Below are 26,846 nucleotides of genomic sequence, written 5' to 3' on the forward strand. Positions count from 1 at the left end.
GTGTAGCAGCTAGAACAAGCAAATGGTTGTGCAAGAGATTCCTGGTTTAAATTTCAATTCAGCTGGGAGCTTGTAAGGTAGCCCTCACCAAATCACACAACTTCAGACAGCACACAGAGCGTTCCACCTTTAATGGGAAGGTAATATTTGGTCTACCATACAGAGCCATTATAATATAAAGCACTTAGTAAACTTGTTGTGTTATTATTAGGACATTCCTGATAAAGAAACAAGGCCTGCAGAAGAGGAGTTTAAGGGGTGATATGATAGCCATGTTCAAATATATAAAAGGATGTCACATAGAGGAGGGAGAAAGGTTGTTTTCTGCTGCTCCAGAGAAGCGGACACGGAGCAATGGATCCAAACTACAAGAAAGAAGATTCCACCTAAACATTAGGAAGAACTTCCTGACAGTAAGAGCTGTTTGACAGTGGAATTTGCTGCCAAGGAGTGTGGTGGAGTCTCCTTCTTTGGAGGTCTTTAAGCAGAGGCTTGACAACCATATGTCAGGAGTGCTCTGATGGTGTTTCCTGCTTGGCAGGGGGTTGGACTCGATGGCCCTTGTGGTCTCTTCCAACTCTATGATTCTATGAAATAGCATCCAACCCGGGACACTTGTGGTTTCTCCTAGCGCTGCAGTTAAAGGCTGACGTTTCATCAGGGTAATTCCTTGATGAAGCCACTCTGTAGCTGAATTCTTCCCTTTAAACGTATTGTCCTAGCAAAGGCCATGACAAGCCATAGTACTGATTTTAAAAAAAGAATATGGAACATCCATCCATAATATAAGCCCAACACCCATGGTGTAAGAGAGAGAAGTTACCAGAGACACCAACGAACACAAATCCAGCTTGATTTCACATTAAACCTCTGAATCACCACAACAATTTATAGTGATTTTATCTAACTCCTTTTTCCTGATTTTTATTTTTATTCTTTTGGTGGCCAGTACAGTGGATGCTCGGGTTGCGGACATGATCCGTGGGGGAGGCACGTTCGCAACCTGCAGCGCTGCGTTTGTGCATGCGTGGGTTGCAATTCAGCGCTTCTGCGCATGCGCAAAGCATGATTTAGTGCTTCTGCGCATGCGTGACCGCCAAAACCCGTTCCTGTACTTCTGGGTTTTGGCGTGTCCTTAACACGAAAACGCGCAACCTGAAGCATCTGTAACCCAAGGTATGACTGTACGTAGAGGACCACTCTCTGTCTTACAAAGCTATTGTTGTCACTCCAAGGAAACTGAACCATTTCTGCCCAGGTATATCTGCTTGCTTGTGTGAACAAAGGTTTCAGAGAGCGATCTCTTGGGTGTCTATATAAGGGGCAGCCTTAAAGATACTGAGCGATGTCTTTCACCTGAGGTTGACCAGAAATATCCCATCTTGTCACCAGTCTTGAAGTTTCAGTTGTCAGACCAGCGAAGCTTTTATACATAGAAGAGTTAAGTTATTTCCTTTGCCTCATGAGGTAATATTTCTTGAGCCAGACCACAATATTAAGACATCTCAAGGCACATACATTATTTGCCTTTCACCACGGAAGCAGAGCAGATCAGGGTTAAATTCTCCACTCTTCCATGGAGCTCGCTGGGTACCCTGGGCCAGTCACTTCTACTCAGTCTAACCTTCCTCATAGGGCTTTTGTCAGGATTAAATGAGGAAGGGGAGAACCACGTATGCCACTTTGAGTTCATTGAGGGGTAGGTGGAATAGAAATGCAATAAATAATAGCAGCTGTCGATAGCATTCTCCTCCATGATTTGGCGCAATTCTCCTTTGAAGCTGTCTAAGTTGGGGGCAATGACAAACCTAGACAGCATCTTAAAAATCAGAGACATCACCTTGCCAACAAAGGTCCGTATAGCTAAAGCTATGGTTTTCTCAGTAGTGATGTATGGAAGTGAGAGCTGGACCATAAAGAAGGCTGATCACCAAAGAATTGATGCTTTTGAATTATGGTGCTGGAGGAGACTCTTGAGAGTCCCATGGACTGCAAGAAGATCAAACCTCTCCATTCTGAAGGAAATCAGCCCTGAGTGCTCACTGGAAGGACAGATCCTGAAGCTGAGGCTCCAATACTTTGGCCACCTCATGAGAAGAGAAGACTCCCTGGAAAAGACCCTGATGTTGGGAAAGATGGAGGGCACAAGGAGAAGGGGACAACAGAGGACGAGATGGTAGGACAGTGTTCTCGAAGCTACCAGCATGAGTTTGACCAAACTGCGGGAGGCAGTGGAAGACAGGAGTGCCTGGCGTGCTCTGGTCCATGGGGTCATGAAGAGTCGGACACGACTAAACAACAACAACGAAGTTGGGGGCCCATCACTGACTCCTGTGGCAGGGAGTTCCACAGATCCACTGTGTGCTGTGCTCCAACTTTGTGGCCCCACACAAATGTCTGGAATGTCAGAGGTGGGGTTATTGTTTTGGTTCAATCATTTACTTGTGCTTTATCTTGTATTTTGTTCTGTGAACCACCCCGCTTCATCTCTTGATGAAGGGCGGTTATATAAATTTAATAAATTTAATCATAATAAAAATAAATACACATGTCCGCCTCCACACGTAGGGGCCAGAGTGGGGAGAATCCAGTCCTTGAAGAAGGCGCTGTTCAGGTTTAGGCCTCATCCGTTCCAAGTGACTTACTCCCTGCTCACCAGGCACTTTCTTTCTGCCAGAGATTGCTCTCGAGCGCAGCCGACTGAGCTGCCTCTGCTATAAATAGCTGTGTGGTAAATAGTGCAAGAAACTAATGACCGACCGGAAAAATTAAGAGCCGAGAAATGGAAAGATCACAGAAGCTTGTGAGGCGCGAGAAACACCCACACGCGTCTGCAGTGTGGGTTTCTCAACGGGCCACAGGGGTGCTTTGCTGCGCGGAGCTCAGTTCCTGTGGAAAACAGTAGCTGAGGTGCCAGATTCAGAAGCACGAAGTCTGTGAAACAACCCCAAATGGCTCCTTCATCATCTACTGACTTCTAAATGCCCCACTTTTCAACAGCAGTTTCTTAAAAAAACAACAACATGAAAACACCATCTAGCAACAGTGTGGTCAAGTGGTTAGAGTGTTGGACTAGGACCCAGGAGACCAGGGTTCGAATCCCGACCGTGAAGCTCACTGGGTGGGCTTGGAGTCAGTCCCCATCTGTTAGCCGAACCTACCTCACAGGGTTGTTGTGAGGGTGAAATGGGGAAGAGGAGAAAAGTATGTACACCACCTTGAGTTCCTTGGAAGATAAAGGTGGTATATAAATATAAACAAATAAACAAACAAATAATGGTGTCACGTGCCTGATAGCTTGGGTTGCCCCGGCTGCCTGTACCTTCAGTGGTGAGGACAGAGAGCACATTGGCGAAGAAGCACCCAGCAGGATTGAACTCACGAGGGGAGATTTAAATCCTGCATTCTGCAGGCATCTGCTTCAAATAGAGGCAGTGGCTTAGCATGGGGGGTGTAGGGGGGGGCGGCCGCACCAGGCGCAACATCTGGGGGTTAGGGTTAGGGGGCGCAAATCCACGGATTAGGGGGCGCAAATTACTTGCCTTGCCCCGGGTGCTGACAACCCACGCTACGCCACTGAATAGAGGAGCAGCCTCTGTAAAGGAGGACACCTGACTACCCTTTTTTAATTTTTTGACACCTGGTTTACAGTCATATGGGTGGGGAACAACAAGAATAACAACATGAAATGGTGTCTGGACTACAACACCTCAGACTGGGGGCTGTTCACATGACTGAATGCTGCTCTGGGTGGGCTGGGAGAATTCCCTGCACGAAGAAGACTAGCTTATCAAGGAGAAGAAGAAGAAGAGGAGGAGGAGTTTGGATTTGATATCTCGCTTTATTACTACCCGAAGGAGTCTGAAAGTAGCTAACAATCTCCTTTCCCTTCCTCCCCCACAACAAACACTCTGTGAGGTGAGTGGGGCTGAGAGACTTCAGAGAAGTGTGAGCAGCCCAAGGTCACCCAGCAGCTGCAGGTGGAGGAGCGGGGAAGCGAACCCGGTTCACCAGATTACGAGACTACCGCTCTTAACCACTACACCACACTGGCAGGAGAAGGTGAGAGCAAGCAAAATTCATAAATCTTCCAAGGACTCTGTTGCTGTTCCCTCTTGGAAAAATCAGAGCCCTTGGCAGCTGCACCGTGACTCACAGAGAGGAAACAGAAGAATGACAGAATTGTAGAGTTGACCACGAGGGTGACCTAGTCCGAACCCACTGCAATGCAGGAATCTTTTTGTCCAATGTGGGACTTGAACCCAGAACCCTGAGACTGAGATTTCCATGCTCTCCTGACTGAGCTATCCCAGGAGATGTATAAGGGATGCGATTCAGTGGTGAGGGGTAGGCCAGAGGCCAGAGGAGTGGGAAGCCTTTGGTGACCAAGCCAAGATTTAGCCATTAACTGCCTATCTGTTTGGCTTCACTGCTTAGCATAGGAGGACTATGCAATATCTGGTTTTCAACTTCGTGATATATCACCAGTTGAGCACCGCGATATACCGGTATATCACAATGTCTGAAATAAGGATGGAGCTCTGTGGAGGCATTGGCTGGCTTCGTGGTTTCCCCCACATTGTGATTTCTGCTTAGCACACAGACACACTTGCATCATGTGGCCAGGTCAAAAATTATGGACTTCGAACCGGTTTTGGACGATATTATCAATATATCGCCCAGCCCGAAGGCACGGAACGTTGCATTCCCAGAAGGTCCTGTGCTTTGTCCTGGACAAACATTGGACCCTGCTCTGGCCTGTATGTAGACTGCTCCATGTGGCTAATCGTTCGAATTCTGCCCTCTCCCAACTGCTGGGAAAGATTAGGTGCATGAGAGAGAGTGATGGCTCCTAAGGGCAGCTCAGGGGACTGCCAGGCCTGTGAGGTTCAGTCAGGAGGCCGCCTCAGGTGGCAGGTTGGAGACAGGCAGGAGGGACGGCATGTCCCGAGCCAGAGTGGTGTAGTGGTTAAGAGCAGTGGACTCTTAATCTGGTGAACCGATTCCCCGCTCCTCCACATGCAGCTGCTGGGTGACCTTGGGCTAGTCACACTTCTCTGAAGTCTCTCAGCCTCACTCACCTCACAGAGTGTTTGTTGTGGGGGAGGAAGGGAAAGGAGATTGTTAGCCGTTTTGAGACTCCTTAAGGGGAGTGAAAAGGGACGCGGGTGGTGCTGTGGGTTAAACCACAGAGCCTAGGACTTGCCAATCAGAAGGTTGGCAGTTCGAATCCCCGCAACGGGGTGAGCTCCCATTGCTCGGTCCCTGCTCCTGCCAACCTAGCAGTTCAAAAGCATGTCAAAGTGCAAGTAGATAAACAGATACCGCTCCGGCGGGAAGGTAAACGGCATTTCTGTGCGCTGCTCTGGTTCTCCAGAAGTGGCTTAGCCATGCTGGCCACATGACCCAGAAGCTGTACGCTGGCTCCCTCGGCCAATAAAGCGAGATGAGCGCCGCAATCCCAGAGTTGTCCGCGACTGGACCTAATGGTCAGGGGTCCCTTTACCCTTTAAAGGGGAGTGAAAGGTGGGATATCAAGTCCATCCTCCTCCTCCTCCTTCTTCAACCTTCATTGCACCCAGGCCACCTCCAGTAACTTCAGGCAGTGTCTGTGGGGTGTGACAGGAGGACGTCCAACAAAGAAGAGGCGGGGCACCATTTTCTGTTTCGCAGCATCTTGAGCCTGGGTGGCATGAAAGACTAGGTGAGGCACAGGAGATCTGCTGCAAGGAGAGGGTTTTCTGACCGCTGCTACTCAAATCCCAAACTCAGAAACTCGCGTCAAAATTTAATGTGTGCAAGAAGATAAAGTCCCTACCAGAGAAGAATGGCCGATCGAGTTGACAGATGATGCCCAAATGGCTAAAATGACCGGAAGAATCAGAAATCAGGAAGACCGAAATTTCAATAAGGAATGGGGAAAATTTAAAATCTTAAAAACCATTGTAAACAGTTAAAATCGTTAGTAGGATTGGAATATCACTTGTAGTTTAATGGTGAATTTTGGACACAGTGGAGAGGTAAAAAAATTGGATCTTCATAAAAGTTGCAGGAGGAAATGATTAACGACAGGACCCACAAAGGGGAAGAGGGAAGCCCAAGAGATTCCTTAGAATCTTGTTTTAATGTTGCATGTTGGATATGTGACTGTCAAATTTTAATCTGAAAAACCAAATAATATTTTTTTAAGCGTGCAACACAGCCCAAGCGCACTTTGCTCTGCACCTGCCGCACACGAAAACCTCTGCCAAAATATGTCAAAACAGCTGTGCTCGTCTGACATGCCCCTCTGGCACCAAGACAAGAGGTTGCGATGTAATTACAGCAGCCGTGGAGCCCTTATTACAGATGTCTGCTTCCCTACTGCTGCTTTGGTTTTGTTTTGGAAAGAAAGCAGAGGATCTGGGTCGAAGGCTTGAGAGACTGATTAAGTCCTTGCGGTTGTGCCTCGTGGAATTTCCAGTGGGTTGTGTCTGGGAGAAGACAGGTGACTGGAGACGATGGAGCCCTTCCCAAGGAGAGACAGGTTTGATGCAACATCTCCTTCTGCTTCTTGGGGGGGGGGGGGGACTATCAAATGAAAGGCATGTGCAACATCAGAACTACCTGTTCTGAGCCCACTCCCTGCATTTTTGCATGAGTCACAGACCTGGCAAGGCCTCAGTTCTGGAAGGGAGCAAGCCTAAAGTAGAATCATAGAATCATAGAATCATAGAGTTGGAAGAGACCACAAGGGCCATCGAGTCCAACCCCCTGCCAAGCAGGAAACACCATCAGACCACTCCTGACATATGGTTGTCAAGCCTCTGCTTAAAGACCTCCAAAGAAGGAGACTCCACCACACTTCATGGCAGCAAATTCCACTGTCGAACAGCTCTTACTGTCAGGAAGTTCTTCCTAATGTTTAGGTGGAATCTTCTTTCTTGTAGTTTGGATCCATTGCTCCGTGTCCGCTTCTCTGGAGCAGCAGAAAACAACCTTTCTCCCTCCTCCATGTGACACCCCTTCATATATTTGAACATGGCTATCATATCACCCCTTAACCTCCTCTTCAGTAGAAGAGGAGTTTGCTTCATACAGCCATGCCATTGGCTGTCAATTAGCTACCGGGCTAGGTTTAAAGTGTTGGTATTGGTGTATGAAGACAGCTTGAGACAAAGATATCTAAGAGATCACCACATCCCCTACATTCCTATTTGATCACTGCATCGATCCGCATACCAGCTTATCCAGAGCTATTTTCCTCATGGTGTCAGAACTGGAGCTTTAATGCGGCACCCTTCGGAACTCCTTGCCACTGCAAATCAGCCAGGCACCTGCTCTTTTTGGTGCCGCTTAAAGGCGTTAGTCTTCTAAGGAGCCTTTGAAAATCATTATCTCAGCTGGAGTTTGTACTGGATTTAAATTGGTTTTAGGCACACGCTTAAAACTACTTTTTATATTTATAACTGTTCTTAAATTTATTTTTTTATATATGCAACTGTTGTTATAAATGCAACAGTTTCTTAACTTTATTTGCATATATTTATTTATAACATAACGGAGTATAACAGCACAGGGTAAATGGAATAAAAGTAGAAAGGGATATCTGGCGCTAAACATGCAGGGGCAGATTGCCACACCAAAAGCAAACACAATAAAATTATATCACAAGGTTCCAAGAAAGGCAAATGGGTTTGCATTACTCTGTATCTTATTAATCTGGTAAACAACAACAACAACAACAATTTATTACTTATATCATGCCCCTCTGGCCAGGCCTCCCCAGCCACTCTGGATGGCTTCCAACAGGATATTAAAAACACAATAAAACATCAAACATTAAAAACTTCCCTAAACAGGGCTGTCTTCAGATGTCTTCTAAAAGTCAGATACTGTAGTTGTTTATGTCCTTGATATCTGGTGGGAGGACGTTCCACAGGGTAGGCACCACCACCGAGAAGGCCCTCTGCCTGTTTCCCTGCAACCTCACTTCTCGCAGGGAGGGAAGCACCAGAAGGCCCTCGGAGGTGGACCTCAGTGTCCAAGCTGAACATTGGGGGTGGAGATGTTCCTTCAGATATACTGGACTGAGGCCATTTAGGGCTTTTAAGGTCAGCACCAACACTTTGAATTCTGCTTGGAAATGTACTGGGAGCTAATATAGGTCTTTCAGGACCAATGTTATATGGTCTCAGCAGCTACTCTCAGTCACCAGTCTAGCTGCTGCATTCTGGATTAATTATAGTTTCCATATTAATTCAGTCTCCATATACATAGAAAGGCAGATGACAGATAAATAACTAGCCAGCAAGATAAAGAAGCTGTTTTCAAGGTTTTATATATGTAACTGTTTTATATATGTTATTCTATTGCAAATAGTTTTGGGAAGTGACTCGAAAATATTGGTACTGTACTGTAATGTCTATCTAGCTCAGCCTTGTTTGCAATGATGGGTAGTGGCTCTGTGAGATTTCAAACAGGAGACATTTCAGGCCCCACCTGAAGATGCCAGGGTCTGAACATGGCACCTTCTGCATCCCCAACACATGTCCTTCTGCTGAGTTACGGCCCTGCCAGGGGGCTTTGGGGAGTGGGGTTTGGTGGGGATTTGGCAGGGATTGGCGAGCGAAACAAGCAGGGGTATGCGTCCCTGGATAAGGCAAATTCACACTAAAATGCTGGCGAATTTTCGTGAGGACACACGAATGCGCATATTTGCAAATGGGGAAATGAGAAGAGCTGAAGTCAAGAATGGGAATATGAGGAGCTCACCTCCTGGCAAATAGAGGGGGGAGAAATGGAGGCAGGGAGAGATTTTACATTCTTGGGCTCCATGATCACTGCAGATGGTGACAGCAGCCACGAAATTAAAAGACGCCTGCTTCTTGGGAGAAAAGCAATGACAAACCTAAACAGCATCTTAAAAAGCAGAGACATCACCTTGCCAACAAAGGTCCGTATAATAAAAGCTATGGTTTTCCCAGTAGTGATGTATGGAAGTGAGAGCTGGATCATAAAGAAGGCTGATCGCCCAAGAATGGATGCTTTTGAATTATGGTGCTGGAGGAGACTCTCGAGAGTCCCATGGACTGCAAGAAGATCAAACCTCTCCATTCTGAAGGAATTCAGCCCTGAGTGCTCACTGGAAGGACAGATCGTGAAGCTGAGGCTCCAATACTTTGGCCACCTCATGAGAAGAGAAGACTCCCTGGGAAAGACCCTGATGCTGGGAAAGATGGAGGGCACAAGGAGAAGGGACAACAGAGGACGAGATGGTTGGACAGTGTTCTTGAAGCTACCAGCATGAGTTTGACCAAACTGCGGGAGGCAGTAGAAGACAGGAGTGCCTGGCGTGCCCTGGTCCATGGGGTCACAAAGAGTCGGACACGACTAAATGACTAAACAACAACAAACCTGTCCCTGACCCTAGTGACGCACACACACTTGCTATGCCCCATGCCAGGCACATATCCAACTGCCATGTGAAGCGATGTCATGCATGTGGCAACATATCCACACTGAGCTCCTCCGTGCAAGAGCCAATCCAGAAGCTGCAGTGCTGCAACACTGCCAGAATAAGAATACCAGTGAGGCTTGGATCGCTTCCAGGCAGCCTGATTCTCGTGCGTTGACCTTGATTTGGTTGCAGAGAGGTTATATACAATGTCGCCTCGATAAATTTCCACCCCACACTTTCCACTGTGTTCCCCCGTCATGAACCTTACTGCAGAAAGGTTCAGCGGGTGGGTGGGGAAGAGAACAGGTTTGTTCTGCCGCAGTACCAAATTTGCTTTAATTGGGCGACCCAAATTTGCCTGCATGTGATTGAATCCCACCCACACAAAAAAAGATCAGAAATGAAACCACCGAACTCGGTCCGTGATGCAACATTAAGAACGAAAGTCGTTCCTCTTAAGATCCCACTCTTGCTACAGAACCAGCCGATCGACATCTCCCCATGGAGCGTGGCTCTCTCTATGGGTCATGTGTGGGCAAAACCTCATTTGTTAAGTTGAAACGAATATGTTCAAACAAACTCCACCCACGTTGCCTAATGGACACAGAGGCTCAGAGGGAGGCCAAGAGTTTTGTTTACCTTTGTCTAATACCTGCCACAAGAAGCAAGATCACAAGTGGAACTTCAGATGGCTTAACAAAAGCCACAGGCTCTCCTCCCCTGAAGCAGCTAAGGCAGATCCACGGGAGGCAAAACCCCAGGACTACCCACCCTGAAACAACTCAGTAAATGTGTTCCTATCTGCCTGGCCTGCAGGACTGCCATGAAAAGTGGAAGCCGCTGAACATTAGCCTCCTTTTCAAAGGCTTGATCAAGGCATAGCATTCTATCCTCGCAATATTCATCTGAGTACAGGAGAAATTTGATTAAGTTCGCATTTAAAGGTGAACCTAACAAACTCACACTTCCCCAAAACAAGATGTGAACTGATGTCGTCCTTCAGAATTTCACACTGTTCTAAATTTCATAAGGCAGCTCTCAAAGCAACCTGTCTGTGTTTTAAAGTTATTGGCACCCGTCTGTGTTCGAAAGCTATTGTTTAATGGCTCACTCTTTTCTTTCTGCGCAGGACCCATAGCGACATTTCCTTTAAGGCTCAGAAAGAATCTATAAGTACGAGCACAAGGCACTGCCTGGCTAGATCACACCAATTCCACCAAGCCCAGTGTTCTGTTTCCAGTGATGGACAGCCAGAATGCTTTGGCAGCTCACAGGGCAGGAAGGACGGTTCCAGCCACCCTGTTGTCATCCACAAGTACTTGATACTTCACCTTTGAACGTGAAGATCCAATTTAGTTTCATGGTGAAGAGCAGGGATCTGCAAACTTTTTCAGCAGGGGGCCGGTCCACTGTCCCTCAGACCTTGTGGGGGCCGGACTATAGTTTGGGGGGGAAATATGAACGAATTCCTATGCCCCACAAATAACCCAGAGATGCGTTTTAAATAAAAGGACACATTCTACTCATGTAAAAACACCAGGCAGGCCCCACAAATAACCCAGAGATGCATTTTAAATAAAAGCACACATTCTACTCATGTAAAAACATGCTGATTCCCGAACCCTCCGCAGGCCGGATTTAGAAGGCAATTTAGAAGGCAATTGAGCCTTCAGTAAATCTGTCTTCCAGGAGAATGTCTAATCCATGGGTAGGCAAACTAAGGCCCAGGGTCCGGATCCGACTCAATCGCCTTCTAAGTCCAACCCCCTGAAATGAAGGAACGTTCAAAGCTGACTCCTTCTCACTCCCGTTGCTGCTTGTTTGCTAGGAGAGGACTGTTTGGACACACTGAAGAGGCTCAGCAGCCGTCTGAAAGCCTCAGGAACAGTGGTGAAGCCATAGTTTATCCGTTATCTCTGAATCAGCTCAATGGCATTGTGGTGTGTTGTATACAGTGGTGCCTCGCAAGACGAAAAGAATCCGTTCCGGGAGTCTTTTCGTCTTGCGGTTTTTTCGTCTTGCGAAGCAAGCCCATTGACGGAGTAGCACTATTAGCGCTATTGACATTTTAAGGGCTAAAAACGGCTTTTTAAGGGGGGGGATTAGCGGTTTTGCTGCTAAAGTGCTTTTAGCAGCTTAGCGATTCAGAATAAGGGGTTTTGGAGCAAAAAAAAAAATTCAAATTTTTTCGTCATTTTTCGTCTTGCGAAGCAAGCCCATAGGGAAATTCGTCTTGCGAAGCGCCTCTGGAGACGGAAAACCCTTTCGTCTTGCGGGTTTTCCGTCTTGCGAGGCATTCGTCTTGCGGGGCACCACTGTATTATTGGATGCGGGGAGGACTGCTGTGTGGCCCACCCCCCTCAGGAATATCTCAGCCGCCTTCCCTGTAGGCTCAGTGGTCATTTGAAGAGTTCAGCAGGGAGCACATAGCCTTGTCAGTTTCTGTTGCACGGGCACAGTCCAAAGGCCCGCGAAATAAGCTATGAAAAGCAGAAAATAACTAACATCGCAAAGGATGAGGTATTAATTTAGGCGGGGTACAAATAAATTATTATTATTATTATTGTCTTCCATCAGCAGTGGAGCTGCCTGCAAGCAAGGGGTGTTTAAGTGCCAGTGGAAATGATGGAGGAAGAGGATGAAGGAGTCAGCCCTGGCAGAAGACTTGGGAGATTATAGGAAAACCAGGGCAAGGAATTCTCTCGCTGCGATTCCTGCACTGCGGAGGGTTGGACTAGATGACCCTCGGGGGTCCCTTCTAACTCTATCTATGGCATGGGGAACCTGTGGAGCTCCAGCTGTTGTTGGAGCACAACTCCTATCATCTGACTGCCGGCTACATTGGCAGGAGCTGATGGGTGTAGAGGGTCCAATGAGCTCTGGGGGAGCGGGTGTTCCCAGTGGCGTAGCGTGGGTTGTCAGCACCCCGGGCAAGGCAAGTAATTTGCGCCCCCCCCGCTGCACTGTCCCTCCCCCAGATAGTCCCTCGCTCTCTCTCCGCACCGCACCGCACGCCTGGCACCCTCCCCTCCACAGTGGGCGGCGACCCGGCGGCTCGGATCGGATTCGCACAGCCAGCACTGCAGTGAGAGAGAGTGAGTGAGCCAGGTAGGGGCAGAGAGCTGCGAGTGCGAGCGCCCCCCCCCCCCAGATGTTGCGCCCGGTGCGGCCGGCCCCCCCTGCACCCCCCACGCTATGCCACTGGGTGTTCCACAGATTCCCCCTAAAGATGGGGGACAATTCTGCCCAGCTCTCATTTCAATGCAAACCTAGTTCTGAATTAATGCTTCCCAAAACAAACCGAAACACAGGCACGTTTCAAACTTCCTCTGAATTTTGCAATGTGGTTTTCCAAAGAAACCAAGCCTTCAAAAACCATATATATATATGGGGAAAGTGTAGATTTAAAAAAAATAATAAATAAAAATGCATGTGTTCGTAGATAGCAACGCGCAAAAGTGCAATGTTAAGGGGGGGAATATTTACATTAGGCAAAAATGCACACACAAAATGTCTTCCTTAGGAGCAATGCACACAAATTCACACTAGTGAATTTCTGTGAGGGTTTTCAAATCACAAGCTGCTACAAACTGAACATAAGATTTGGGGGAAACGATAAAGTGGAATTAATAGGCTTATCCACCACCAAGCGAGTCTGATTTAAAGGCAGCAGCAAATCTCCAACAAGAAAGCTCTAACAAGGTAGCTGAGGCCTGCTTCTCTGAGTGTGTGTTTGCCTGACACATTCAGCACTACAGCAACCGGATGAAAGGGGGTACAAAGAACTTGTGCCTTTAATAATTCTGTAGCAGAAGGGCTGTCTACGTGCTCAACGTGCCTTCACCCCATGTGGCAACGGGGATTGCCAGCTTAGAGGTCCCCCCCCCCCCCGGCCAATACATTTGAAGTGTAAGGTTTTCAATAGCTGGCATCTTTCCTGAGAAATTTCCAAATACCCCCATGTCTTCTGATGCGGGAAATCAATAGGCACACATTTCTTGCCGATGCCTAAATGACCGCGAGGTGTAAACATGCTCTCTAGCCTTCTCATTAGATGTGCAAGATAGTTGGCAAAAAAAATTATGTCACCTTCACGCAGCAAATCTTCCACCTTTTGCAAACGTGCGGGATTTTGAACTGCACAGGATAAAAGATAAAATAGACCATGCCTGGCCACTCAGAGGACCCGGCTAATCTTTCTGAAAAGTTTTAAGGCTGCGACTCCACACACACACGTACCTACCTAGCAGCAAGATCCCATAGAAACAAGGAGATTTATTGCTGAATAAACCCGTGTTGAATTGTGCTTTCGGTGACTCTCAAAGTTACTGTTTTCTCTTCTCCCTCCCTTCCCACCCCCCTCCCTCAAATGAGCCCCATTTGTTTTAGCCATTAAAATGCAGGGGTTTCAATGAAAATGGAATTCTGATTGAAAAACCCATTCATCTGATTCATTTCTCTTCCAATTTCTTTTCATTAATATGTAGCTCATAGACTTGGATGCGGCTTTAGTCAAAAAGAAGGCTTCGGATCCTGCTGAGAAGCAATCAAACCATCTCTTCCCTGGAGAAATAAACATTGGCTTACCCAGAAAAAAATATATATTACAAGAATGCTAGGCACCACCTTTGGGTATTTTGAGCACCAGCCGCAGAGCAGGGCTGGGTGAAATGTCAGACACCAGGTGCACCCGAAAAACACCAGACGCTGGGATTGGTTAAGGTGCAAAGGAAGGATTTCTGAAAACACATAATTAACTGATGGAACGCCTTGTCACAAGGTGCAGCGATAGCCATTAGGTGAGATGGCTTTGGAAAAAACAGGCCAAAGTCCTGGGGCAACAGGGTTCTGCCTTCTTTTTGGTGAGGATGGCGAAAGGTGCTATTGATTCGTGTATTTGAAACATTTCCTACGTGCTCTTCGTTGCACAGCAATTTCAGAGCAGTTTACAACTCAAACACCCTCAAATTCGCAACGCAGGTGCTAAAATCAGCAGCAGCTCATCTAACAACGACAATACTGGCATCAGATGTTACTGAAAGACAGGTGCCCAAGACTTAAAAGAGCATGTGCTACAGGGTCTGCTCTGCTAGGTCACAGAGGGTAGAGAGTTCTAAAGCTGGGGTGCCACCACTGAGAAGGCCACCTCTCATGTTGCCATTTAGCAGACCACAGCCAAAGATTGTATAATCCAAAGGAAAAACTCACTGGCATAGCCCAGTACACTAACCATTGGGAGCTGCTGCCCATTGGGACTCATAGGGACCTCCACTGGTTCAAAACCTACACTGTATGGGGCTTTGTAAGTCAGTATGGATGGTACTTGCATGTTCAAAGAGGATGAACCTCCAAATGCCACATGATCGGAGGACAGAATAACACAGGAAGCTGCCTCAGGCCATCTTGGACCAATGGTCCATCTCAATCTCCAGGCCTTCAAGCAGGAACCTTTCCCAGCTTGACGTGGAGATGCTGGAATTGAACTTGGGAATTTCTGCATGCACAGCAAACGCTCTGCCACTGAGATACGGACATTCCCTGGTAGATGCCCATCGTCTGAATACCAAGCTTGTTTTCTCAAACTCTGGAGGGTAGGGCTTCAAGTTACAAGGAAGGAGATTCCGACTCAACATCAGAAAAAACTTTCTGACTGTAAGAGCTGTTCAGCGATGGAACGAACTCCCTCGGGAGCTGGTGGACTCTCCTTCCTTGGTGGTTTTCAAGGAGAAGTTGGGTGGCCATCTGCCATGGATGCTTCAGCTGAGATTCCTGCATTGCAGGGGGTTGGACTAGATGACCCTCGGGGTCCCTTCCAATTCTATGATTCCTGGAACCTCATGGTGAAGGTTGGGTAAGAAATGTAATAATCAATAGCAATGTCCATCATTGTATGACGGCCGAGGGAGATCTTTGGTCAGGCCCAGCAAGATAATTCATTTGTTCTTTTAAATTCCTATGTGTCAGGCTTCTAACTACCCTGGTAACCAGGTTTTTTGCGCGCATACACACCTGAAAAAGCCTTGATTCCAGTGGTGTAGCGTGGGTTGTCAGCACCCGGGGCAAGGCAAGTAATTTGCGCCCCCTAGAGTGAGTGAGCCAGGTAGGGGCAGAGAGCTGCGAGTGCGAGAGCCCCCCCCAGATGTTGCGCCCGGTGTGGCCGGCCCCCCTGCACCCCCACGCTACGCCACTGCTTGATTCCACCCCCAAACTATCAAGTACCCCAAAGCAGGGAAGAGAGTCCTTGAGCATACACATCTGCATAGGGGAACGAATGGCTCTCCAGATGTTTCTAGCTCCAGTTTCCATTATCCCTAGCCAGCACGGCCAATGGCCAGGGAGAAGGGGAGTTTTAGTAGTCCTGCCACATCTGGAGGGCCACAGTTTCCCCCAGCCCTGGTAGACAACACCACACATCGTATCACAAATGGGCACAGGTGCCAAGCTCCCTTAGAAGCCAAACAGCCCCAGGAGACGCTCAGTGACTCACCCAGCCTTCGAAGCTGTCTGAGGACCCGGTGCCGTGCAGGAGGTCATGGAAGTGCACAGTGCAGTTGGCCACAAAGTCATCGTAGCCAATGGGGGTGCCGTGGAAGACGGCCAGTTCCAGCTGCCGCCCGTCGTTGACCGGGGCGCAGAACTCCTCATTGTAGGTCGGCGTGTTGGTCTTCTGCTTGGTGCTGGTCTGCCCCACCCTCACCTGGTCCACGCTCAGCGTGATGTAGGGGTCCAGGAGCTGCTGCCCCTTCTTGAAGAGCGTGTGCCTGAGGGACCAGCGGGTGGGCTGCAGCCCCACGGCCTCCCCGATGCGCACCTTCATGTAGCCGTTGAACTTCATGGCTCCAGACGGGGGGGAAACAGAGGGATGCGTCCTCTTCGGAGAAGTAAGGTGCTGTCCTACTGAGTCTGTGGTAGCCAGGAGAGCAGCTTGGCAGACCTCAGGGGACAGGGCAGCCGGTGGTGGCAGCTCCTGGTCTCTGGGCCATGCTGTCGAGGGCACCGACCCAAACCCAGCCCTTTGCCCCCCCTGGCTTCCCTTTCCAGGAAGGAACGAGACGAACCAAGTTGCTGAATCACTTCTCTTCTTCACAGCGGAGAGGAGCTAATTCCTTCACCTCCTTTGGGAGATAAGAGGAGCATGGAAACACAGAGAGAGAGAGAGACAGACAGACAGAGAGAGAGAGAGAAGCAGCTTTCCAGATCCCTGCCGTCTGGTGCCAAACACCCCGGCGCTCCCGGCTCTGTGCACATCAGCAACCGAACACCCTTAGCTGTTCTTGGTTCTCACAGACAAACCGCTTCAGTTTCTCCCCCCTCCCTTTAGTTCAGGAAGAAACTGCAGCAGAGTGAGAAGGGGGGGGGACCTCTCTTTCCCCCCTTTTCCTGAGCCGCTCACCCAAACCACAAGCCACAAATCCACAGATAAGAGAGAGCAGGCTTTCAGTTCGGCAGAATCTTCCTCTCTCTCTGCTCAGGGTTTGCTTCCTTCCTTCTCCTGCCCGGGTGATTTGAGAAGAGCGTCTCCTCCTCCTCCTCCTTCTCCAGAGAGACACAGAGAGAGAACAACCCAACACAAGTGGTTGTTGAGCAAGGGAAACACCTGAGAGATGTGACTAGCCCACGAGAAGGGAAGGCCAAGGGGTGGGGCTTCCAGCTAGCCTTGCAAGGACTTGTCCCGGTGGCGGCGGCTGCTGCTGCGTGTAGCTCTAACCTGTTCTTCAGAACTACAGCTGTCATTTTATCACAAGCACAGACTCTCCAAACCCCATAGTGGAAAGAGCTCTCTTTCTCGCCCCCTCCTGGCTCCTATGCTGGGAAAGGTCAATTCCTACACCTTCAGATTCCTCCAGGAAGGTGTGTCTCCAAAGCCACTTATTTGAATCTCTGTTGGCAACTTCGCTCCCTCCCTCTTTCTTTCTCGGAGGAGGAGCCACAGCTGGAATATCTTCTTCTTCTTCTTCTTCTTCTTCTTCTTCTTCTTCTTCTTCTTCTTCTTCTTCTTCTTCTTCTTCTTCACATAGAATCAGAGTTGGAAGAGACCACAAGAGCCATTGAGTCCAACCCCCTGCCAAGCAGGAAACACCATCAGAACACTCCTGACATATGGTTGTCAAGCCTCTGCTTAAAGACCTCCAAAGAAGGAGACTCCACCACACTCCTTGGCAGCAAATTCCACTGTCGAACAGCTCTTACTGTCAGGAAGTTCTTCCTAATGTTTAGGTGGAATCTTCTTTCTTGTAGTTTGGATCCATTGCTCCGTGTCCGCTTCTCTGGAGCAGCAGAAAACAACCTTTCTCCCTCCTCTATGTGACATCCTTTTATATATTTGAACATGGCTATCATATCACCCCTTAACCTCCTCTTCTCCAGGCTAAACATGCCCAGCTCCCTTAGCCGTTCCTCATAAGGCATCATTTCCAGGCCTTTGACCATTTTGGTTGCCCTCCTCTGGACACGTTCCAGTTTGTCAGTGTTTGTCAGCAAAATTAACATCTTGTCTCAGAGGACAGGAGCAGCCGGAAAAGAAGAGTGCAATTTTTCCTCCTCTCAACTTCTTTGCACCTTAACCCACGTGGAGGCGCATCTTGCTTTGCATTTTTAAAAAATAAAATAAAATAAAATTGCTTTCTTTATTCCCCTCCCCCCTTTTTTAAAAGCATATTTTAATTGGGTTTTATAAATTTACAAAGCTGAACATGAAAACAATAAGTAAGGCATCATAACAAATAAGAAACATCCCATATTCATTCCTATTCAAGTCAGTTAAAAATTAAATTTTGTTTCATTATGCAGCTTGGAGTTATCAGGAGGGTGGAATTTGGTTTGTCCATCGTAGTGGAACACACCATCAACCTGTCACAGCGATGCCAATTTGATGTTCGTATGTTGATATTATGACAGCCATATCTGTTGTCAAATGGATGATAACTGGTCTGTCCCGTGATTGTCATTAAGAGATGAAATAAAGGGTCACCAAATGGTAAATAAATATCTAGTTTCTCTTTGCTTTGCCCCCTCTTCCTTTTTAGATTCCGTTTGCAAAATTCATTTGTTTTAACTGTGTTAACTGGGGGCAGGGGTACAACAACAACAACAATTTATTTTTTATACCCTGTCCATCTGGCTGGGTTTCCCCAGCCACTCTGGGTGGCTCCCAACAAAATATTAAAAACACACTAAAACACCAAACATTAAAAACTTCCCTAAACAGGGCTGCCTTCAGATGTCTTCTAAAAGTCAGAGAGTTGTTTATTTCCTTGACATCTGATGGGAGGGCATTCCACACGGCGGGTGCCACTACCGAGAAGGCCCTCTGCCTGGTTCCCTGTAACTTTGCTTCTCACAGCAAGGGAACTGCCAGAAGGCCCTTGGCGCTGGACCTCAGTGTCCGGGCAGAACGATGGGGGTGGAGACGCTCCTTCAGGTCATTGCTTCTGCTTGTCACTATGGTATGATTTGTGTCTGTCTGTGTGTGTGTGTGTGTTTATATTGCAAATTCAGGTGATCATTGGATGAAGGGCAGTATTTAAATTTAATAAATAAAATTTAATAAATAAATGCATCTTCATATTAGATTGCTGCACACCAGCCTAATCTCCAAACGGCGCAAAATTCCAGCGGTTTGAGGCGCTTATCCAAGTTTCGAGTATTCTTTTGGGAATGAGGCATAGTGGAGGCTGTGGTGTCTTTGTGATATATGGTTTATTTATATAGATATACAACCTGAGCCTGCGATGGAGAGGTTCACGGCATTAACACCCCATGAGGGTCTTGTTTCTCCCAGAGCTGCAGCCTTAGGTTCAAGCAGAGATCTAGCATGCCTGCCCCCAACTCTGCTTGCTATTATGATTCTAGGCCACATCACTGCCACTTTATAGAGTTGAAAGTCTCACACAGAGCACCTTTCCTTTGGTCTCCTTAATGGCCCATCACCCAGGCTATCGCTTCAACAGGAAGTTAGCCTGGCTTAAATTGTAATGCTTGTTGCAACCCTTCTTGCATTGCAGAGGGTTGAACTAGATAGTGCTTGGAATCCCTTCCAACTCTACAGTTATATGATTCTATGATTCCTGGGACTTCATGGTGAAGGTTGGGTGATTTGGAAAGAAGATAAAGTCCCTAACAGAAAAGAATGGCAGATTAAGTTGACGGATTATGCCGAAATGGCAAAAAATGACCGGAAGAATCAGAAATCAGGAAGACCAAAATTTTAATAAGGAATGGGGGAAATTTATAATTTATATTCAAAACCATCGTAAACAGCTAAAATCATTAGTAGCATTGGAATATCACTTATAGTTTAATGGTGAATTTTGGACACAATAGAGATGTAAAAGATTTGGATCATCATAAAAGATGTAGGGGGAAATGATTTATAATAGGACCCACAAAGGGGAGGAGGGGAGGCCAAGAGATTCCTTGGAATCTTATTTTTATGTTGTATGTTGGATATGTGATTGTAAAATTCTGATCTGAAAAATCAAATTATTATTATTTTTAAAAAAGAAAGTTTGGTAAGAAATGTAATGAACAATAGCAATGTCCATCATTACCCCCTCCCAATAATTTTATTTTAAGTTTTAATAGTAGACAGGTAAGGGGGTAGAAATAAAATAAAGATCATTTTAAAGATAACAATAAGTTGTCACACAATCGCCCACAGGATACAGCTATGCGGTCTACTGAGTCAACAGCAAAACATACCAAGTTTAAAAAGGACGTGTGGTCTATGATTGTAGTCACACACCCATCATGTCATGTCATAAGACTTGGTTCAGCTGGCAGATTGTTTGGGCTGTGTTTAGTGTATTTCGTAAGAACGGGACAGGGTTTTGTTTGCCAGCTGTTCAGAGTTTTAACAGCAGGTTGCTAAACAAGGGGGCAGCAAGGGGTCACAACATTTTGCATTCATCATCATCATTTTTTATTTGTATGCCGCCTTTCCACAGTTTAAAAAAACAATGCTCAAGGCGGCTTACAGCAACAAGATTGACATAATTACAAAAGTCATAAACAATAAATAAAGGTAAAGGTAAAGGGACCCCTGACCACTAGGTCCAGTCGTGACCGACTCTGGGGTTGCAAGCGCTCATCTCACTTTATTGGCCAAGGGAGCCAGCGTACAGCTTCCAGGTCATGTGGCCAGCATGACTAAGCCGCTTCTGGCGAACCAGAGCAGCGCATGGAGACGCCATTTACCTTCCCACCAGAGCGGTACCTATTTATCTACTTGCACTTTGACGTGCTTTCGAACTGCTAGGTTGGCAGGAGCAGGGACTGAGCAATGGGGCTCACCCCGTCGCGGGGATTCGAACTGCCGACCTTCTGATCGGCAAGTCCTAGGCTCTGTGGTTTAACTCACAGCGCCACCCGTGTCCCTAAACAATAAATAAACCACATCAAAAAAAAAAAAAAAACCACAGCCAAATGGGAAACAATTTCCACATAAATCAAAATCTGAAACTAAGAATACAGCATTAATATCACAGTTTAAAATGGCATAGGTAAAAAATAACAGCAATTTAAACAAAAAACGAAAACGAAATAAAATGGAGCCCTCTCTGCCCAACGGCGGCTGCAGTCCTTTATAGAGCCCATCAGGCCCCGCTCTGAGCCAGGTGGTGAGTGACAGGATTGGGGCCCTCAGGTGCTGAGCAGGGGAGTCCCAGAATTAATCAACCCCAGAAACCTCCCATTGAATGGCTGTGAGCACCGAGACTGGGAAAACTCCCTGGAGAGGTATTGCTGGCCAGAACACACAGCAACAGATGTCTAGGTTATATCTCCACTACAAGACACAATATCTCAAGTGGGGAGTGCTCTTGTGCTCCGGTCCTGCACATGGGCTCAGAGTTGGAAGGGACCTGAGGGTCATCTAGTCCAACCCTCTGCGATGCAGGAATCTTAGCTAAAGCATCCATGACAGATCGTCACCCAAGCTCTGCTTAAAAACCTCCAAGGAAGGAGAGTCCACCACCTTCCGAGGGAGACCATTCCACTGCTGAACAGCTCTTACCGTCAGAAAGTTCTTCCTCATGTTTAGTCGGAATCTCCTTTCTTGCAACTTGAATCCATGGTTTGAGTCTTACCCTCTGGAGAAGGAGAAAACAAGCTTGCTACATTTTCCAGGGGACAGTCTGTTAGATATTTGAAGATGGCTTTCATATCTCCTTTTAGTCTCCTCTTTACTAGGCTAAAAGGGATGCAGGTGGCGCTGTGGGTTAAACCACAGAGCCTAGGGCTTGCCGATCAGAAGGTTGGGGTTCGAATCCCCGCGACGGCGTGAGCTTCCGTTGCTCAGTCCCTGTTCCTGCCAACCTAGCAGTTCGAAAGCACGTCAAAGTGCAAGTAGATAAATAGGTACCACTCCGGCGGGAAGGTAAATGGCGTTTCCGTGTGCTGCTCTCATTCGCCAGAAGCGGCTTAGTCATGCTGGCCACTTGACCCGGAAGCTGTACACCGGCTCCCTCGGCCAATAAAGCGAGATGAGCGCCGCAACCCCAGAGTCGGCCACGACTGGACCTAATGGTCAGGGGTCCCTTTACCCTTTACCTTACTAGGCTAAACATAGCCAGTTCCCTCAACCATTCCGCATAAGGCTTGGTTTCCCGATCCTGTATCAACTTGGTTGCCCTTCTTTGCATGTTCCAACTTGTCAATATCCTTCATAAATTGTGATGACCAGAACTGGACACAGTATTCCAGGTGTGGTCTGTCAACATCTGGTTGGCCATTGTGAGAACAGGATGTCGTTGAGATGTGTGCAGTTTTCAACCGTTCATTCTGCCATCTTGATTCAGAATCATGTCCAATAGTATCCAAACTTGAATGAAAACCTGCTTCTAAGTCTCAGGAACCATTGTGCCAAATTGGGTTGCAATACTTCTAAGAGGTGTCTGAATGCATAAAGAAAAGACAAGCAGACAACTTACCAAAACATAGACACTGTATTGCGTTCATGTCTTTAAAATCCTGTAAGCTCCTCTAAGTATCTTTTGGGTGAAAAATAGGGGGAAAGCAATCAGGTATAAACATCCCCCTTAATCTCTCCTATTCCTCGACCAAATCAGCATTCTCCAATGAATTGGGGGGGGGGGAGTTTAAAGAGTCTTAACATTATGAGAAAATATTAAATGAGAGGAATGAAGGGAGAAAGTACAATAAGACAAAACTACCAAGAACAAAAAGAATGTGTGGTCTGTGATTGCACCGGGTCTTTAAAACTGAATTGGAACTGAAATATACTCGGAGTCGAGTGTGGATTTCATGCTCTTTATTCAGCTCATAGTTGTGAGGAATGGAAGCTCCCCCATCATTTACGCAATGGGCCCCACGTGATTGGCTAATTCCGTGATTCTCCTGTAGGCCAATCAGGTCGCGGATTCATTCCACCTGGAGCTGGATTGGGTGGCTCCTGTGGACCAATCAGACTGCTGCATTCTGGAGCCTATTGTTCTAGGACCAATCAGGCTGCTGCATTCTGAATCCTATTGTTCTAGGACCAATCAGACTGCTGCATTTTGGATCCTATTCAACTCAGTACATAACAGGAACAAACAGCAATTTGGGTTTCCCATGGATTGCTGTTTGCTCTGATACAACACCGGAGGGGGGAAAAGGGGGAGGGTAGACTTAGGAAAAATTGCTAAAAGATAAGGCTAAGACATCAGGCTTCTGTTAAAGGCACAGGAGTTAAGTCCAGTTTTCTAAAATGTTGGCGACAAGGTTGGCAATGGAAATGTTGCCAACTTTTCCCCTGGCAGATTTTATGGTGTAAATAATCTAAAATTCAAAAAGTGCCGTGCTCCCAGGAAACGGGGAGTTCTTAAGAACCATTATAGACACATGTGTAGGAGGAAAGAGATATAAATAGGCCCACATAGTGAAACTTGGTAAAGAATAGTTCCTGCTTTGCAGAACTGCGGCTTGGGGGGGGAGGGGGGAGGTGTTACTCATAAGAAGTATTTCGTTTGTAAGAAGCAGTATTTTTTCCTAATGCGGTAGCTCTGTACATCAAGCTACAGTGGTGCCCCGCAAGACGAATGCCTCGCAAGACGGAAAACCCGCTAGACGAAAGGGTTTTCCATTTTGGAGGTGCTTCGCAAAACGAATTTCCTATGGGCTTGCTTCGCAAGACGAAAATGTCTTGCGAGTTGCTGCGATTTTTTCCCGCTCCCCACCCCCTTTTTCTAAGGCACTAAGCTGCTAATAGCCTTTTAGCAGCTAATCCGCTAATCCCTTAAACCTTTAACAGCCGCTAATAGCCGCTAAACCGCTAATAGCGCTAATCCGCTAATAGGGTTGCTTCGCAAGACGAAAAAACCGCTAGACGAAGAGACTCGCGGAACGGATTCTTTTCGTCTTGTGAGGCACCACTGTACCTCACTGAGCCCCTGCCTGCACTAAACATTTAAAGCACTTTAAGCAGCAATTTCCCCAAAGACTCATGCAAGTTTGTTAAGGGAGCTGAAACAGGAGACCCCGTTCCCCTCACAGAACTACAATTCCCAGAGTTCCCCAGGAAGAGGGATCGGCGGTTGAACTACTCCGAAATTATCGCTCTGTGAACAGAACAGGGGACTTCCTGAAAACCTGAATTGCAATGGGTTCCAACTCAGCATTGAAAAGCGGGATTTTGCAGGGGACACGGCAGGGCAAAGCAAGCAGACAAAGCGCTTTTAAACACAGACCTGTCCCCAGAAATGCGGTACAAAAGGAAATCTGCACGAGCCCCTCAATCATCTCTAAACTCTTCCCTTCAGCGCCGGATTTAGGGCGGTGCGGGCGGTTGCCCCCGACAGGGTACAAAGCGGAGGGGGCACAAAATAATAATACAGTCATACCTCATGTTACGTTTGCTTCATGTTACGTTCTTTCAGGATACGTCCCGCAGCAACACTGTTGATGGAATCTTTCAAGGTTGAGTGTCGTCTGCAAATCTGGTTGTGCCACTTCAGATTCTGAAGTGGTTTTATAAATCACAAACTACAGTGGACGCTCAGGTTGCAAACATGCAGGAGGCACTTTCTCAACCTGCAGCATTCGCAACCCGCAGCGCCGCATCTGCGCATGCGCGGGTCATGATTCAGCTCTTCTGCACATGCGCAAAGTGCGATTTAGTGCTTTTGCGTATGTGCTCGTGCCGAAACGCGGAAGTAGCCCGTTTCGGTATTTCTGGGTTCAGCGCGGTGTGCAACCCAAAAACACGCAACCTGAAGCGTATGTAACCCAAGGTATGACTGTATTTATAACATAGATATCATGTGGTTTTATAAATCGCAGGCCATTGTTTATTAAAATAAGCAATACCGCCCTCTTACTGGCTAATGATTAATGCAGCTAACGGGAGAGTAAATTACATTGCAAGGGCTCTCGTTTGTTCACAGCCATTAATAAACATGGCGGTCATTAAATGCTGATATCAGTGGAGCTGGCTGAATTTATTAAAGCTTTCTCAAGAAACAAATCTAGTACTATCTACCTTGCTGGTCTGAAAGGACCTTTTTCTCTTGCTTATTTCTCAATCTCATTTAGACTCCTGTGTGTTCCAAAAATGTGACTGATATCACACGGCAGAACAGGATATGAGATGTGCTGACCTCATTTGAACCTGTGTGCTAGATGCATGAGTGCTATGTTAAAAGGTACTCAGCATGGTGTGGCCACAGACACATCACCGAAAAGGAGAAAACATAGCACCAAAAAGAGATCAAAAGGTTTGCTGGCATAACATTTACATATGTTAATTTACATGCAAATTTAGAAATTATGGGTTGTACAGTGGCGTAGCGTGGGGGGTGCAGGGGGGCCGGCCGCACCGGGCGCAACATCTGGGGGGGGGCGCTCGCACTCGCAGCTCTCTGCCCCTACCTGGCTCACTCACTCTCTCTCACTGCAGTGCTGGCTGTGCAAATCCGATCCGAGCCGCCGGGTCGCCGCCCACTGTGGAGGGGGGGGTGCCAGGCGTGCGGTGCGGTGCGGAGAGAGAGCGAGGGACTATCTGGGGGAGGGACAGTGCAGCGGGGAGGGGGCGCAAATTACTTGCCTTGCCCCGGGTGTTGACAACCCACGCTACGCCACTGGGGTTGTATCCAACATTGCCTAAATTCAGAGTCAACCCATGGGCTCCCTCAGGTTCACTGATTTCAATAGATCTACTCTGAGAAGGACATCAGCCATTTTCTCCTCCCAGAGCTACAATTCCCAGAGTTCCCTGTGAAAAGCAATTGATTGTAAAACCACTCTGAGAACTGTGGATCTGGGAGAACAGGGGTCTCGAAATTCTTCAAATTTTCAAATTCTCTGAATTTTTCAATGCAGTCTTCCAGCCATGCATAAAAACGCATAATCTAGGGTAATGTGCACATTTTAAATTTGCATATATTGCTGCAAATAACATGCAAAGGCGCATTCTATTGGGGAAATCGGATTTCCAAAATGCAAACATTAGGCAAAATTGCACACAAATGTGTGTTAAGTAGGAGAAAATCACACTAAAACGCTGAATTTTCATAAGGACATTTTTTTTAAAAAAAAGAAAGAAATCTGAAAACTGATGTGTAAATGCAGAGAGCTGAACTTAAAGTTGGAATCATGAGAAGCTGAGATGGACCAAAATCCACCAATCTGCCCATTCCTCCATTTGACAAAGTAAAACATTGTTGAGCAGCTCTGTAAAACAAAATACTGAACGGAGGTTGACGCGTTGACATGAAATCTTTCAACTCCCGCCCACTCTCAGCTTTTATGAGCCACTTTGAAACCAGTCATTCCAGACTAATTATGTAGCCGAAAAGAACAATAATAATAATACTCTGCCCTAAATAAGAACAGGAAAATCTGGACAGTGGTGATTGCACACGTGGATCTGAAGGTGCCAGTGTAGGTGTGTTGCTGCGAAGGTGGCATTTGGAGTCGGGCCATTATTCCCTGCAAGGGTTTCCCAACACCGCATGGTTCTAGCCTGTGGTTTAGATAGATACCACTAGATGGAGATGCCTGACATGATATGAAGCAAAACTGAGGCAATGGCCAATTCCAAGCAAAGGACAGGGAAACTCATCCTTCTCTTTCTGTGTGAAGCTTTGTTCATTCTGATATTTTTTTATTTTTTAAAAATCTGCAATTTGGTATTATACTGCAGCACCTTATTCAGGCAGCATGCTGAAGCAGCAAAATCTCAAATATCAAGCATGAGTTCAATAAGGATTATAGAGTAATTTTCATTTAAAGAAAATCTCTGTCTGGGAAATACAAATTCTTTGCTAAGAATGGCTGGATTCTGTATCTTCTCTGCATCCTGCAAAATGGCAGAAATGTTCTTTCGTATAACTTATTCTGCAATTATAATTATAACACTTGTATCTCAACGCTTTCTCAAACGAGTTCTTCTTTATCCTCACAAAAACTC

General features: G+C 46.9%; 1 protein-coding gene across 4 annotated transcripts in view; it reads right to left on the minus strand.

Moving 5' to 3' along the window:
• PRKCH (protein kinase C eta) overlaps positions 1 to 17,332 on the minus strand; it is a 103,283-nt gene extending 85,951 nt beyond the window's left edge. For all 4 annotated transcript variants that reach the window (XR_014510188.1, XR_014510189.1, XR_014510190.1 and 1 more), the window contains exon 1: positions 15,927 to 17,332. Coding sequence is in view for 1 of the 4 variants with exons in the window: in XM_083436505.1 (XP_083292631.1) it covers positions 15,927 to 16,274 (348 nt within the window). In the remaining 3 variants the exon portion in view is untranslated. The remainder of the gene's footprint in view (positions 1 to 15,926) is intronic.
• Positions 17,333 to 26,846: the final 9,514 nt, after the last annotated feature.

This window comes from Podarcis tiliguerta, assembly GCF_965153285.1.
Source record: "Podarcis tiliguerta genome assembly, chromosome: 1".
NCBI lineage: Eukaryota > Metazoa > Chordata > Lepidosauria > Squamata > Lacertidae > Podarcis > Podarcis tiliguerta.